This window comes from Rousettus aegyptiacus, unplaced genomic scaffold (genome assembly GCF_014176215.1).
Source record: "Rousettus aegyptiacus isolate mRouAeg1 unplaced genomic scaffold, mRouAeg1.p scaffold_m13_p_6, whole genome shotgun sequence".
Taxonomy (NCBI): domain Eukaryota; kingdom Metazoa; phylum Chordata; class Mammalia; order Chiroptera; family Pteropodidae; genus Rousettus; species Rousettus aegyptiacus.
This window is the reverse complement of record NW_023416309.1, coordinates 76,422,964-76,437,435: the sequence shown is the minus strand read 5'-3', so window position 1 is coordinate 76,437,435 and position 14,472 is coordinate 76,422,964. Positions and strand designations below refer to the sequence as shown.

General features: G+C 46.7%; 1 protein-coding gene and 1 pseudogene across 4 annotated transcripts in view; one reads left to right on the top strand and one right to left on the bottom strand.

Annotated features, from left to right (window-relative positions):
* Positions 1-14,472, bottom strand: part of ITGAE (integrin subunit alpha E) — a 65,000-nt gene that overhangs the window by 31,949 nt on the left and 18,579 nt on the right. For 3 of the 4 annotated variants that reach the window (XM_036222577.1, XM_036222579.1, XM_036222578.1), the window contains exons 2-8: positions 10,529-10,649; positions 3,576-3,667; positions 2,247-2,314; positions 1,775-1,892; positions 1,401-1,535; positions 889-1,004; positions 151-302 (exon numbers count right to left, since the gene is read on the bottom strand). In XM_036222577.1, coding sequence (XP_036078470.1) covers positions 151-302; positions 889-1,004; positions 1,401-1,535; positions 1,775-1,892; positions 2,247-2,314; positions 3,576-3,667; positions 10,529-10,649 — 802 coding nt within the window. Of the gene's footprint in view, positions 1-150; positions 303-888; positions 1,005-1,400; positions 1,536-1,774; positions 1,893-2,246; positions 2,315-3,575; positions 3,668-10,528; positions 10,650-14,472 lie in introns of those variants that run through there. The other variant, XM_036222580.1, reaches the window with a different exon arrangement.
* LOC118604686 lies at positions 14,220-14,337 on the top strand (annotated as a pseudogene).

Here is a 14,472-nt window from a genome sequence, read left to right as displayed (position 1 = left end):
CTTAGCCAAGGAAGAGCTAGAACCCTGATCCTCAGCTCTTCACAGTTTTGTCCAGCACCTTTCCAGGCATGATGCTGCAGAGCCTCTGGACAGGGCCATGAGCTGGCACCCAGTAGGTGCTCAGGTAATTCCCACTGCCCTCACACTCACAGGACATGCTGCAGGGCAGAGGCAGTCTTCGTGACATTCCTCACTTGAGTGATGTTCTGGACTCTGGCAAGGGAGGCCACCACATCCTGGCTGTATCGAAGGTCAAACTCAGTCTGGATCACTTCCCCATACTGCACCAGGGCAAAGCTGCACTGGAGAGAAGGGCCAAGGGGGAGAGGATGTTGGCAGGCCCTTGAATGGCTACCTCTAGAAGCAGTGGAAGAATCCACTCACTCCTCGTCTCAGGCAGGAGGAGATGCTAAATCTCTAAGCAAGCAGGGGTGGAGGATGGTGTATAGCTCCCAGTAAATCACAGACTTCTCCCTGAATCCATGTCCTGTGGAATCCCATCCCCTTCATATTGACCACATGACTTGCTTTGGCAATGGAGCATCAGCAAATGGGATACAACCAGTGACATGAAAAGGGCTGGCGTGCATTGGGTGTTGCCCTCTTGGAATGTTGCAGCCATGAAAATGTTGAGCTGACCTGCTGGAGACACATGGCCAGACAAGTGAGGCCATCTTAGGCCCTCTAGTCCCAGTCAAGCAACCAGATACCCACCGCTACACGAAAAAGAACTTTAGGCAAACCAGCAGAAGAACCATCCAGCTGAGCCCAGCCCAAATAGCTGACCCGCAGAACTGTGAACAGATCCGTGGTGGTTGTTTTGAGCTGGTTTGTTCACAGCAATAGATAGAGATAGACTGTGTGAATCTAGCTCCTAGGGAAACCCACCTCAAAGCACTTCTCATAGAAGTTCTTCATCATGTTGGAGATAAAGTCTTTGGCTCTCTGGAAGTCCGGGGGATCAATGCTTCCTGAGCCATCCAGGATGATGGCAATCTCGGTGCCTGGGCCAGACAGGGAGCAGGTCACGAGTGAGCATGGAATCTGGGGCAGGAGTGAGGGCAGCACATCCTACCCTGTGGGGTACCCACCCCATTCAAGCCCCAAGGGCTCAGTTCAGTGAGGAAGTCGGTGAAGCTCCCGAGAGTGAAGCCTTTGTCTCAGAGGCAGAGAGACAGCCGGAACCTGCTCAACTTTGACTTGTGTGTCACTCCCATCATTCCCACTCTCTGGGCCTCAATTTCCCCATTGTAAGATTCAGGAGGACAGAGCTTGAACTGGCCAGGCCTATAGAATCCAGATACTGCTCCCTATCTCTCAGAACTAGGCACACCTCACTCCTGGAGATCGCTGGCCTAGGTGTCAGCTCTAACAGCCTCTGGGAGCAACCCAGATCTCACCAGCTCCTGCTTCTTCCTCTTCTCCCTCCTCCACCTTCGGAGACCGGCGCCGCCTGGCTGTATTCTCTGTGCTGCTTTTTTTGTTCCTGTAGCAGTCTCCAGCATCCACGGGTCCCTCAGGATCCAGGAGATTTTCTATAAAATTAACACATGGAAGAGCTCAGAGTCAAACAGCCTCCTTGTTCTCCTCCTTATTCTCTAGGCAAGCCCACACTTAGCTCTGCACTGGTTCCTGTCGTGGGGGGGCCTTGGCCTGCTTTGCCCTCTCTGGGCCTCTCTATCCCTTTGCATCTGCAGTAGGCTTGTGCCTTTTCTTGCAGACCCAGGAAGACCTCTTTAGAGTTGTCTAAAGCCAGTGAGTATCCAATCCTTACCGATGTTGGAGAAGGAGACTTGGGCCTGGGGACGAAGGTCGGGGGCCAGCAGGCTGCAGGTGCCTGTGAGCTCTGAGCTGAGGCTGTGGGGCCGCCGGGCCGCCACTTGAATGCAGATCTGTGGGAGTGGGCAGAAAAGGAGGGAGTAAACCTGGGTCACCCCCAACCCAGGCCCCTTAGTCACAGCCACCTAGAACCAAGTGTCTCAACCAGGCAGAGGACAGTAACAGCTTGTTCACCCCTCAGCAGGGGCAGGAGTAAGTGCCAAGGTCAGAGATGAGGTTAGCACCTGGATCTGTGTGCTGGTCTCATGGGCAAAGCTGCAGTCAGCCCTAGAGTTGGCACCAGGGAGACAGCTGGGCTCAACCCAGAGAATAACATGCAAGTCAGAACCGGTATTAACACCAGTTTACCGCAGGGGGCAGCTCCAGCCTCCCCAAGGCCCTCCAGACACCCATCCATGCACACTCACCAAAACACCGTGGTAGTTCCGGACAACTGTCACTCCACGGTGCCTCCCCTTTGGGATGGGGACATGCTCTGAAACAGTTAAGCCCAGGTCAGGAGGGAGGGACGCAGGAAGGCAACCCTGTAGCCCAGGTCAGAGGACACAGGGCCAGCTTGGTCAGGGCCTCCTGACGAAATGTTGATGCAGAACAGCTTCTAGAAGCTTGATGGGGGCTCTTCAAGGACAGGCCTGGACTCAACCAGGGCAAAATGCCTATTCCCCAGGCTCATTTAACAGCTCATTCAATAAATGCCCGGTGATGTCTGCTCCATGCTGGCCTTGTGCCGGATGGCGATGGGGATCTGGAAATAACTGAGACAAGGCGCTTTTTCTCCAGGGCTCCCAGTCTCTGGGGGGCAGGCAGGCAGAGAAGCTAGTGTGCAGTGCTGGAGAGGTGTGCAAGACACTGAGGGACTGGCTCACCCAGCTCATGAACTCTCCACTCTCAAAGACCCATCTCTGGGGGGAGTCTTACCACCCACAACTCCAGGGGCGGACGTGGTAGCCCCTCCCTCTCCATTCCCAATGTGGGCCTCAGGAGATGATCTCATTTTTGAGCCACTGGGTCACCCAGCCATCCTGCTTGCCTGTGTCCCCTGCGCAGCTTGTTCGACATAGTGTCTCTCACAGAGACAAGGCTTTTGCCTTAACACAGCCAAGGGGTCATCAGCAAATGCGTGTCTTGAGTTGGATTGGGTGGAATGAGTAGCATTTGATTAATAAGTGAATTTGGTCCATGTATTTGTTCGTTCATTCATTCAAACAGCATTTATTGAGCACCTAATATGTACCAGGTCCCATGGCAGATACTAGGGTGGCCTCAGTTAGACTGGGAGGGTAGCATTGGATTCCACTGAGATGCGACGAGTTGGAATAGGTTAGGTTTTGGAATCAAGTGAAGTTGAGTTCGCACCTATGGTGCTGCCAATAATAGGTGCGTGACCTAGTCATACCGGCAACCGAAGGACTTCTCTGAACTGTAGGTTCCTGTTCGGTAACATGGTATGGTTTAGGGGATTAAAAGTGAATGAAGAAGTACTTAGCATAATGAGCACTCAATACATTTTAGGTATTGTTTTTGTTGTTAGGATTGGGTCAGGAAAAGTAGGCTGGGAATTAGGTTTGGTTGGGATAGGATTGGGCATCGGATAGATGGTGAGCTGTGGGTCATGGTGGAGCCTACTGGGGTGGGGCTGGATTAGGTGGGGCGGTGGTAGGAATGGTTGGGCTTAGTGAGTGGGATTCTTAGAAAGGAGGTCCCGGGAACATTTCCTAGAACTGAGCCTGACTTACCTACTGGTTGGCAAAGGATCTCATTCTGCATGATGCAGCATTTATGCAGGGGCTCTGCTGTCCTGTTGGTCCTAGGGCTGGTGACCAGAAGCCTGAGTGGGAAAGTAGACAGCAAAATTGAGCCATTTGAGGATTCTCTTCTTCTCCCTGCTGGCCCAGGTGCGGTCTTCCCATTGCAGACCCACAGGCTCACAGGCTTCCTGTCTGGAAAACTGTGGAGAAGGCCCAGACCTGGGAAAGGCAGGCAGAACCCCCAGCCCAGAACGATAGACTGTACATTAGGTGAAAGGCATTTTCTCAGCCTCTACCTTTGCCCAGCTCTGGGCAGGAAATGGTTAAATGCATCCTTTCTCTGCCTGCTGGCCCATCTTGATAGAGATGGGGCGATGCTGGTGATAAATAAAGACTCTGCTCTTCGGTTGTGATAGGGAGAACCAGGAAGCCACAGCTGGTTATGCTGGAGATAGTGATGCCAGAGAAGGCGGGGTGCCTGCCCTAGTATTTCCTGAGAAGAGCATGCTGGTGTCCCTATCCTTATGAGTCAGTCAGAACTGGAGGTCTGGGGGAGGTGGGCGCATCAGCCTGATTAAGGCAGCCTCAGATGTGATGCCAAATGGCAAACTTTGCCCCCTCACCCCAAGCCCAGGGAGATAGCAGAGTCCAGTGTCAGCCCACACTGCCCAGGGAGGACTGGGCTGCTGGAGACAGGGAGTGCGCTTCCTGTCCTAGGTTTGTGAGGAGGGTATGCTGGGGAAGGAGCCCTGAGACTGGATGTAGTAACAGTGAATAGTGCACCAAGTCCAAGGTCTTTATGCTGAGGGCAGTAGGAAGCACAAAGGACTTTATAAAGGGGAAGCACATGATTAGTCTCTACTTTCAAAAGGTCATGATGTGGCTTGGTTGGGTGGGGAATAGCGGGACAAGAATGAGGTACTCTCTCCATTTCCTCACCTCTCATTCTTCTATATGTTTTAAAATTATGAAATACGTCCTTCACTTATATCCATGGTTTATAGAACAATAATTCTACACCTGTGTGTAAGCACCCCACCCCCAGCATAACCTGCCCCAAACTGACTTCCACCCAAGGTCGCTGGTGGTCCTTGTGTTGCCAAATCCAATGGACACCTTTCTGTCCTCATCTTCCTCCTCCTTTGAGTAGCTCTGGACGTAACTGACCATCTCCTCCTTAAAACACTTTCTTCTCGATTTCCTCCCACCTCTCTCATTGCTCCTTCTCAGACTCCTTTGTTGGCTCCTTCATTGTCTGACTCCTAAATATCACCGGAGTCCTCAGTCCTTGTTTTCCTTGCCGGCACACTCTCCCTAGTGATCCTCTCCAATCCTATGGCTTCAATCCAGCTGTAAATGCTGAGATTCCCACCTTTACATCTGTAACCCTAGCATCGTTCCACCAGAAGTCAGCCCAGCCCAGCCATGGAAAGCAGAATAATGCTGCCACCCCCACTCCCAGAGATGTCTGTGTCCTGATCTCCAGAACCTGTGACTGTGCTACTTTTTATGGTCAGCAAGTATCATGATATAGGGAAATTATCCTGGTTTATTGGGTGGGCCTTACAAAGCAGGAGGGTAAGAGTCAGAGAGAGATTTGAAGATGCTACACTGCTGATTTTTAAAGATGGATGAAGGCGCCACAAGCCAAGGAATGCTAGTGGCCTCTAGAAGCTAAAAACAGTGAGAAAATAGATTCTTCCCTAGAGCCTGAAGATGGAACACAGCCCTGCTGACACTGATTTTAGCTGAATAAGACCCATTTTCGAGACTTCTGACCTACAGAACCAATAGATCATAAATTTGTATTGTTTTAAGGCACTAAATGCATGATTATTTGTTCCAGCAGCAATAGGAAACTAATACAGTAACCAACTGCCTATTGTCTAATGGATGTCTCGAACTAAGAATGTCCAAAGCAGAACTTGTGGTTTCGGCTTCCCGAATCTGCCCCTTTCCATCTTCCCCCAGCGATATATGGCACCACCAACCACTATGTTCTAAAGTCCGAAGTCTGGGGGCATCCTTGATTCACCTTTTCACTCATACTCGACATCAAATCCATCCGTAAACCCTGGTGGCTCTTCCTGCAAGTTATATCTAGAGAACATTTCTTCTCTCCTTTTCCCATCACCATCCTGGCCACCATCATCTCGCCTGGTCTAGGTAATAGCATCCTAATCATTATTGTTTTGTTTTTAAAATTTACTCTTGTGATTTATACCATGTCACTCCCCTTCTTCAGGAGCCTCCCCTGCTCTTAGAAAAGGAGCCCAAAACCCTTGCTGGAGCCCACAGGGCCTTGGGCGATCCAGCCCCTTCCTGCCTCTGAGACCGCTCCCTCCCGCTCCCTCCCGCTCCTTTGATCACCAAGCCCCAGCTCCAGCTGGCGGGCTTCTGCTCCTCGGCTGCCCCCAGCTCTTTCCCGCCTCAGACCCTCTGCCTTGCTGTGCCCACTGCCTGAAACCCTCACCTCCCGCTACCCAAGGCCGGCTCATTCTCATCGCTCAGCCTCGCTTAATTAACTGTCACATCCTCATAAGTGCTTTCTCCAACCAGCCCCACCTCACAACCCAGTTTCTCTGCTTTGAATCACCCTATTGTATTTCCTTCTCAGAACTTGTCACGTCTGATAGTACCTGTTTACATGTTTACATGTTTATTATCTGTCTTCCCCACAGACTGTAAGTTCCCCAAGGATCTTATCTTGTTCGCCATGTTATCCCCAGGACCTGAAACAGTGCCTGGCACAGAGCAGGGATTCAGGAAGTATTTGTTGAGCGATGACTAAATGACAACCAGGTAGCAGGGGAGGGGACCAATCTGGGGCAGCGCTGAGGGATGTAGAGCCCGGTGCAGCTGAACTCTGAGGGCTCTGCAGCTGAGCTTCCAAATTAGGTCAACTTGTTCACCAACCTTGCCTCTCTTCCCAGACCCCTGACTAACCTGAGCCTCAGCCCTGGCCCCAGCATCTCATTTCCTACTCCCCCATGGGCAGGCTCAGAACTGGGCTCTACCCTAGACCACGTTTTGGTGGGGTAGCTGCAGGCCTGGAATAGCCTCCACCCTCCTTCCTCCTTCAGGCCTTCACCCCAGCTGTTCCCTCCACCTTCAATGCCTTTCTCTTCCTTTCCCTGCAGTACAGTCATCCCAAACCCCAGCTCGTCAGGAAGCCTTCCCAAAAGAAGGAGCAACTTGATACCTCTGACGCCTCCAGATGGCCCTAACTACTGGAATCCACCCCTATCCCTGGCCTTTGTTCCCACCTAGACTTTGAGTTCCCAAGAGACTCCACGTGCTGCCGGGCAGGCTGTGTACTGCAAAACCGTAGGTTGCCGTTCATATTGCAATCAGGCAATACCGTGGCCTGGGGCCCGGTCTGAGCTGCCTGGGCTGCCCACCTCTTTACCACCCTCGCCATGGTGGGTGGTCTCTTGATCTCCAAGTTTGTTGACTGAGTGACTGAACAAACCTACCATCAGCTGACAGCCCCTAGGGTCCTTATTACATCCTGGACTGGGCGCAGCTCATCTGATTAATTCACCCAACTCTAATCTGTCTCTGTTCTCAGTCTAGTCCTGTACCCCCCTGGGAAAAGTCTTCCTTATGTCCCACTCCATTCCCCCTGCAGCAGCCATGCCTATGATGCTGCCAGTCCTGGCTGCTATACTTTAGGGAGAAACAGCATGAGGCAGTGAGAGGGACACATCATCCTCACATGGGGAGCCTGCCCCTTTTTCTGTGGCCCGGTGGCCAGCAGTGCATTTCCTGCCCCATGCAGCAAGCCCATGGTCTCGGGTTCTATCATTTGTGGCAGAAACCCAGAATACCTTTCACCACATCCTCCCATGAGCCCCCTTCTGCTTCAGCAGGTGTTCAGAGAGGTTTTCATGAGCCCAGCTGGGTTCCCCCAACCCCTCAGTTGGCTCAGAACCTTCTTCTCTGGGGGCTTCAAACGCCCCTCATCTGTTGTGGCCTTTCAGCTCGGCTTCTGAGGGAGGGGGCCTTAAAGTCTGTCAGGCCTGGAGCTGAGGAGACTGAGCAGGAGATGGTCACAGATAACTTAGACTGAAACTCAGCCTTCACAAGCATGTGGAACAATCAGAATGCTCATGCACTTCAAAGTCTGGAAAACTGAATGCTCAGCCAACACATAAGCCGTCATCTCTCCACTGCTGGGCAATTGCCCAATGGAGAGATGTGCACTGGTCCACCAAAAGAAAGTACTATTCATAATAGACCAAGGAAATTGCCCACATGCCATCAACAGCACTATTCACACAATGGAAAACGCTAGCAACAAAAATGAGCATTATTGCTTAGGCAAGACCATGGATAAAATTCACGAACTGTGTGTTGAGGAAGAGAAGCTTAACATAATAGTGTATATGTACTATATGACTCATTTATAAGGTCGAGAAAAGGCAAAACTAATCCACGGAGATGGCAGTTGGAGCAGTAGTTTGGCTCTTGGCAGGGGATGTGCTTGGCAGGAAGCACGTAGCCTAGAGGGGCTCACGCATGGCTAGTGATGTCCCACTCTGGATCTGGATGCCACTTACATAGGTGGCTCACACCGTAAACATTCACTGAGCTGCATGCTTATGACATGTGCATTTTTCTGTGTGGCGTGTCAATAAAATTTCACCAGAACAAAAGAAGATGCAACATACGTCAACTTTTCATTCAAATTCTTGCAGCCAAAAACTTCCTAACAACCTACCTTATCACCGCCCTACCCCACCCCTGTGTGAAAGTTTTCTGGCTCCCCAACCGTGGGTGCCTGGGTGATAGGCACTGCCCACCTCCTGCATCATATTTCTCATCACACCCAGGTACAGCCACTGACATTATTTCAGTTCCTTGACCTCGCTCAGGCCAGCTTCTAGACTCTGACCAAGCTGTTCCCAGGATTTCCCCCTCCCATGATTTCCTCACACTAATTTCTACTCATTCCCCAAGTCGCAGGGTCAATGCACATCCTCTACCTGAAGGACACGCCCACCTCTATGTTCCCAAAGTGCTCTGGATGTCTCCGCCAGAGCAGTCATGACTCCTCTTGTCATTGCCTGACTTCGTTTCCCTTATGAGGGCAAGGACTGTGTCTCTTTCACATATATCCCTCATATTTTGTCTGGCACTGAGTAGATGCTCTATAAGTACTTACTGAATTTGAGTGAATGAGTGAATGAATGGATGAATCGACCCTGCCCTCGCCACTTAAATCTCACTGTCGCAAGCCTCTTCACTGTACAGATGAGGAAACCACAGTTCAGCAAAGGATCCAAGCCTGCTTGGATGGTGGGGTCCTGGCCTAAGTCCCAGAGCCATGAGTTTGCCTCAGGAGCCGTCACATCCATCTTCCACCAAACAGAGCTGCTGCTCTACCCAGCTTGGGTGATTTGGAACTCCACGCACCAGGGACCCTGAGCACCTCCCCTGGCTCTGCCCCAAAGCCTGTCTGGACCCTGGGCTCATGGCTCAGGTGTGCTGGGTGTGAAGGAAACCCTTGACCACTAACCAAAAGCAAAGCAACAGGTGTTGGGGGTGAGTGGCAAGGAACCAGCTTGGGGCAGGGCCTGAGTACGGCTGGGTCACAGAGCAGGCACGGAAAATGTGCTGTGACCATCATGAACTAAACAAGAAAGGAAGAGGAAGGGTTGCTTTAGCTTAAAAGAGATTAAAAAGACAAAGCAACGATACATGATACATTCTCCTTGACTGGATCCTGGCTTCAAAACAAAGCAGCTCTAAAAGTCATTTTGGCGACAACAGGGGAAAAAACTAAAGACGTGCTTCTGCCTCGGCACGCCACCACTGTCGCCATTGATATAACACGTCTTGCTTGCTTGCTTATTGTCTGTCTCCCCTGAGCATGGGGATTTTCGTCTGCTTTGCTCATTACTGTACCCTCAGGGCCTGGTACAGAATAGATATTCCGCATAAATATTTGTTGAGTGAATGACCATAGTATATGTAATTCTTCAAACTGCCTTTTTTCCTTACAATATATTTCAAGATTGATCTAGGTTAATAACCACTGCACTCATTTCATTTATTCTACTTGCTTTCGGCATTGCAGTCATTTTCAGAATGATGAGCATTTCCGGTCTTTCGCTGTTCCAAGCAGTGATACCATAAATACTTTGACCTGAGAATTTCTCTGGGGTTGGTATCTTGGAGTGGAATTACTGAGTCCAAGTCCAAATGCATCTTCGACTTTATCAGATATGGCAAAAGTGTTCTCCAAGGTGGTTACACCAATTTACGTTCCCCCAAGTTCCTGTTTTACCACATCCTTACCAGCAGAATGTTGTCAGATTAAAAATTTTTGCTTATCTAATGGGTAGGTACAGATGATATTTTAAAAATATAAGATAATGTGATTGAGCTTTCATTTGGCCAGAAACCACACTGAACCCTTCGTGCACATGAACTCAGCCTTCTTAGCAATGCTGCGAAGCAGGTAAATCACTGTATCACTACAGAGGGGAGAAGTGAGGCTGGGGGGCGAGCGCCTCGCCACAAACACAGTGAAGCTGTCATTGAACCCACAGCCTGCCTCTTAGCCACCACTCCCTCCTGCTTCATAGTTTCCATTTTTAAGAATATTTTTGCCGCCGTGCAAAATTTCCTACTTTAAGAATGTGTTACTTTTGTATGAGACAAAAGAGCCTTCATAGTTTTTAAGTCTTCCCCTCCCCCCAACCTCTACCCTGGCAGTGCAGAGACAGGCCAGGAGAGGACAGGGGCCAGGGTGGACTGGGCCTCATAGCCTCTCTCCCGACTTCTCTCCCCATTCCCACACGCCTTTCAGAAAGAGGAAGGAGGTTCTCCCCAGACTGTGGGAGTGGGGTGCCAAGGCCTTCTATGGGGCTTTGTCAGAGCTCCCTGGAGGCCCCTTTAGTCTTCAGGCCTCCTGTCTTCAGGGCCCCACTTACCAGGTCTGGTTGGTGTTGGGATCTTGGTGCAGAAGGGAGCTGAGCACGTAAGGCCCACTTCCCTCGGGAGTCACCCAGGTCCGGGCCACATCCACATTGAAGGCCACCAGGGGAGCCAGGTCTGTGGAGAAAAGAGGAACACTTACTTAACAAATCAGGTACCTGTTGAGGTCGTGGCTAGGCCTTCTAACCATTATTATATCAAGTCCTGTAGTGTCACATCCCCATTGTACAGATGAGAAAAGTGAAAGGGAGACTCCAAAGGATCTTTTCCCCATGGGAACAGGACTGGAACGCAGGCGTGGCTGGCCAGAGCCCCTGATCCTCCTATCCAACCTAGCTGTGTCAACACCAAGGCCCCTTCTTCAGGAGCCCTTCCCTGGTTCTCCCCCAAGAGGCACTTCCCACCTTCTCACATATCCCGATGTACACTTTTCTGTACCTGTCGCACAACACATACTCATCACTGTGACCTGGACTGAAGTTAAACTAGACTATGACCTTCGTAAGTGACCCAAGAGAAAGCATATGTCCTCAAAATTACCTGCACGAGAATGTTTATAGGAGCCTTGTTTGTAATAGTCTCAAACTGGAAACAACTCAAATGTCCATCAAGTGGGGAAGGGATAAAGTAGCTATGAAATATTACTCAGGAGTGAAAAGAAATGGACAACTGACACACGGCAAGATGGGTAAATCACAAACATCATGAGGTCTAGTGGAAGAAGCCTGACATAAAAGAGTATCTAATGTATAATTCCATTTCTATGATGTTCTAGGACCAACAAAACTAATTTGTAGTAAAAAAAATATTGCCTGAAGGGAGGAGGAAGGGGAATTAACTGGGATGGGACAAGAAAGAACTTTCTGGGGTGATGGAAAGATCCTGTATCTTATAGGAGTTTGAATTCCAAAAGTACGTGCATTTGTCAAAAACATCAAATTGTCCCCTTAAAATTTGTGCATTTCACTGTATGTAAATTTTACCTAAAAAAAAAAGAATTGTATGCAAATACTGAACTCTAGTTGATATGTATACTGATGTTTAGGGATGAAGCGTACCAATGTCAGCAATTTACTTTGAAAATATAAGATGGCTTCATAGATGTATAGATGTATACATATACATGTATGTGTGTTTATATATATTTACATATATAACATAAATATATAAAAATAAATATGTATTACATATGTGTGATAACACAAATATAACAAAATTGTAAAATCTAAGTGTGGTATATGGTTGTTCACTGCACCATTTTTTTTGACTTTTCTGCATTTTTGAAATTTTTCATTAAAAATTTTGGGGTAAAAATAGGCATTGCCAGATTGCCCCTCCAAAGAGGCTGTGCTAATTCATATTCCAACAACGGACTAGGAGAAGACCTGTTTCCTCACAGCACTATTTGAATCGATAATGTGCAGACCTTTTCATTCTTGTTTTAAAAGAGTATCTCATCATTTTGTTTCAAAATTACTTTTAAATTATGAGTGAGGTCAAGCCTCTTATTATATTTGTTTACTGCCTATCCCTTGTTATGAGGTATTCATTATTTTCTTATTTATTTGTAAGAGCTTTTTGAATTCCAAAGAAATTGTCAGTGTGCTACAGATAGTGTTTCCGACTTAGCTGTTTATTTGACTGCATATAATAATATTTTTCCCCATATCTACGTTTTTTATGTAGTCAAATTATTTTTTCTTTGTGACTTGAGTTTTGCTTCCCCACTTAGAGATATTTTTTTAATTCACTCAATGTTTTCTTTGCTATTTTGTTTCATTTCTTATGCTTGAATCTTTGATTCATCTAGACTTTATTTTTGTGTAGGGAGTAAAATAGGGATCCAGCTTCACTTTTTCTCCCCTCAGATGAAATTGTCTCAACATTATTTCCACAACTTTGAAATATGACCTTTGGCATTCTCAGAATTCTCATATGCATTTGGGCCTCTGTCAGGCCTCAGTTCTGTCCCACTGACCTATTTATTGTCTCTTACTTGGACATGCTCTTTAGTCTCCTGATCTTTCTCTTCCAAGACTTGCACTTTTGCACACATTCTCTCCATACTAGCTGCCAGGAAGAATTTTTAAAAATATGGCCTGATCATGCCACTTCAGTACTTAAAACTCTAATGCATATTCACATGGAAAAAGGCAAGGTGAAGTTTAGTCTGCAGACTTATCTGTTCAATTAACTTTTTGCCATAACGGCTCCTTAAAAGCTGTACCACTTTTTTGAACAACATTCTTTTTTTCTGATAGTATGATAACTTTTTCATCCCCGAATACACCAAATAAACATGCCATAACGAATGATATTCTGACATCATACTTCCAGAGTTTAAACACACTCGCCAATTTACTTTAATAAAACAGTTTGTAGCCCAACAACATCCTAGGAACAAATTTGCATTGCTTGCCATGTCTTGGTTAAACCCCAACCACTTCGTTTCACATACACATGCCATTTGGGAGGGTCCTCTTCCATGGTTCTGCAGTCCGTTGAGTACACAAGCTATTTCCATGTGTTTTGAAGTGCTTTCACATTTAGTATTTATTTTGCCCTTAAGGTATTTTTCTGTGCTATAACTTTATTTTTAAAGATAGTTTGAGTGCAAGACAGCCATAAGTCTCCTGAAGGTTGAAAAACAGTAAAGAAATCGTGCAGAAAGAAATATGTACCTTACCTTCTCAATCGCAATGACTCCCCCACACCCATCCTCTACCACCTACGATGTCTTCATTCTGTTGTTACAATAAGTTGTATATGTAAACTGCATTTTTATATTCAAATAATCAGGTTTTTAAAATATAAACTTGTTTTATTGGTCAATTAGTAAATTTTTCCATCAGTAAAAATTGTTTGGGTATTGGGTTGGATGGACTGCATCACAATTTTTCTATTGAAATTGATGGAAATATTTTTTACAATTAATGGTTTTTAGCAGTAGAAATTTTAGGAACAAAGTAAAGTCATTAAACAAAGGATAAGCTTAGAGACTGCTTATTTTATACAAGAAAGAGAAGGAAATATACCCATACAAATGTTGTTCTTCATTCACCAGGAAGATACAACAGTTTAAAATCTGTATATATCCAATAACATCACTTCAAAATATATAAAGCAAAAATGGACTGAATTAAAATGAAAAATACAAAATCCACAACCAAAGTAGGAGACTTTAATGCTTTCACCAACCTTTCATATTAGCTACGAAGGCAGACAAAAAATATCAGTAAGGATATAGAAGATCTGAACAACATAATTGACAAGCTTGATTTAATTGACTAATAGGACACTGTACCCAACAATGGTAAAATGAACATTCTTTGAAGTGCACATAAAACGTTTACCAAAATTGACCATTGCAAACCTCAATAAAATTAAATAGATTGGAATAATTCAGAATATGTTCTCTGAACCCTAGTGGAACGAAACTAATTTCAATAACAAAAAAAAAACTGTAAAATCTGAACTTTTTGAAAACTAAGCAATGCACTGTTAAATAACCTAGAGCCAAAAGTGAAATCAAAATGGAAAATTTAAAACATTTTGAACTGAATGAGAATTAAGATATGACAAATCAAAACTTGTAGGAAACAGTTAAAGCCGTACTTATAGGAAATGTATAGTCTTCAACAGGAAATGTACAGTCTTCAACGTGTACATTAAAAAAGACCAAAGGCTGTATACGGCCATGCCACCCTGAACAAGCCTGATTCCATCTCATCTCGGAAGCTAAGTGGGGTCGGGCCTGGTTAGTACTTGATGGGAGACCACCTAGGAAGACCAGGTGCTGTAGGCAAAAAGAATAAAATTAAAAAATAATAATAATAAGGGATTGTAAGATGAAAAGGTCCTTGCAATCTGTGAGGTCAACCAAGGGTTGCCTTGCCTAAGACAAAAAAAAAAAAAAGACAAAAGAGTAAAAATTAATCAT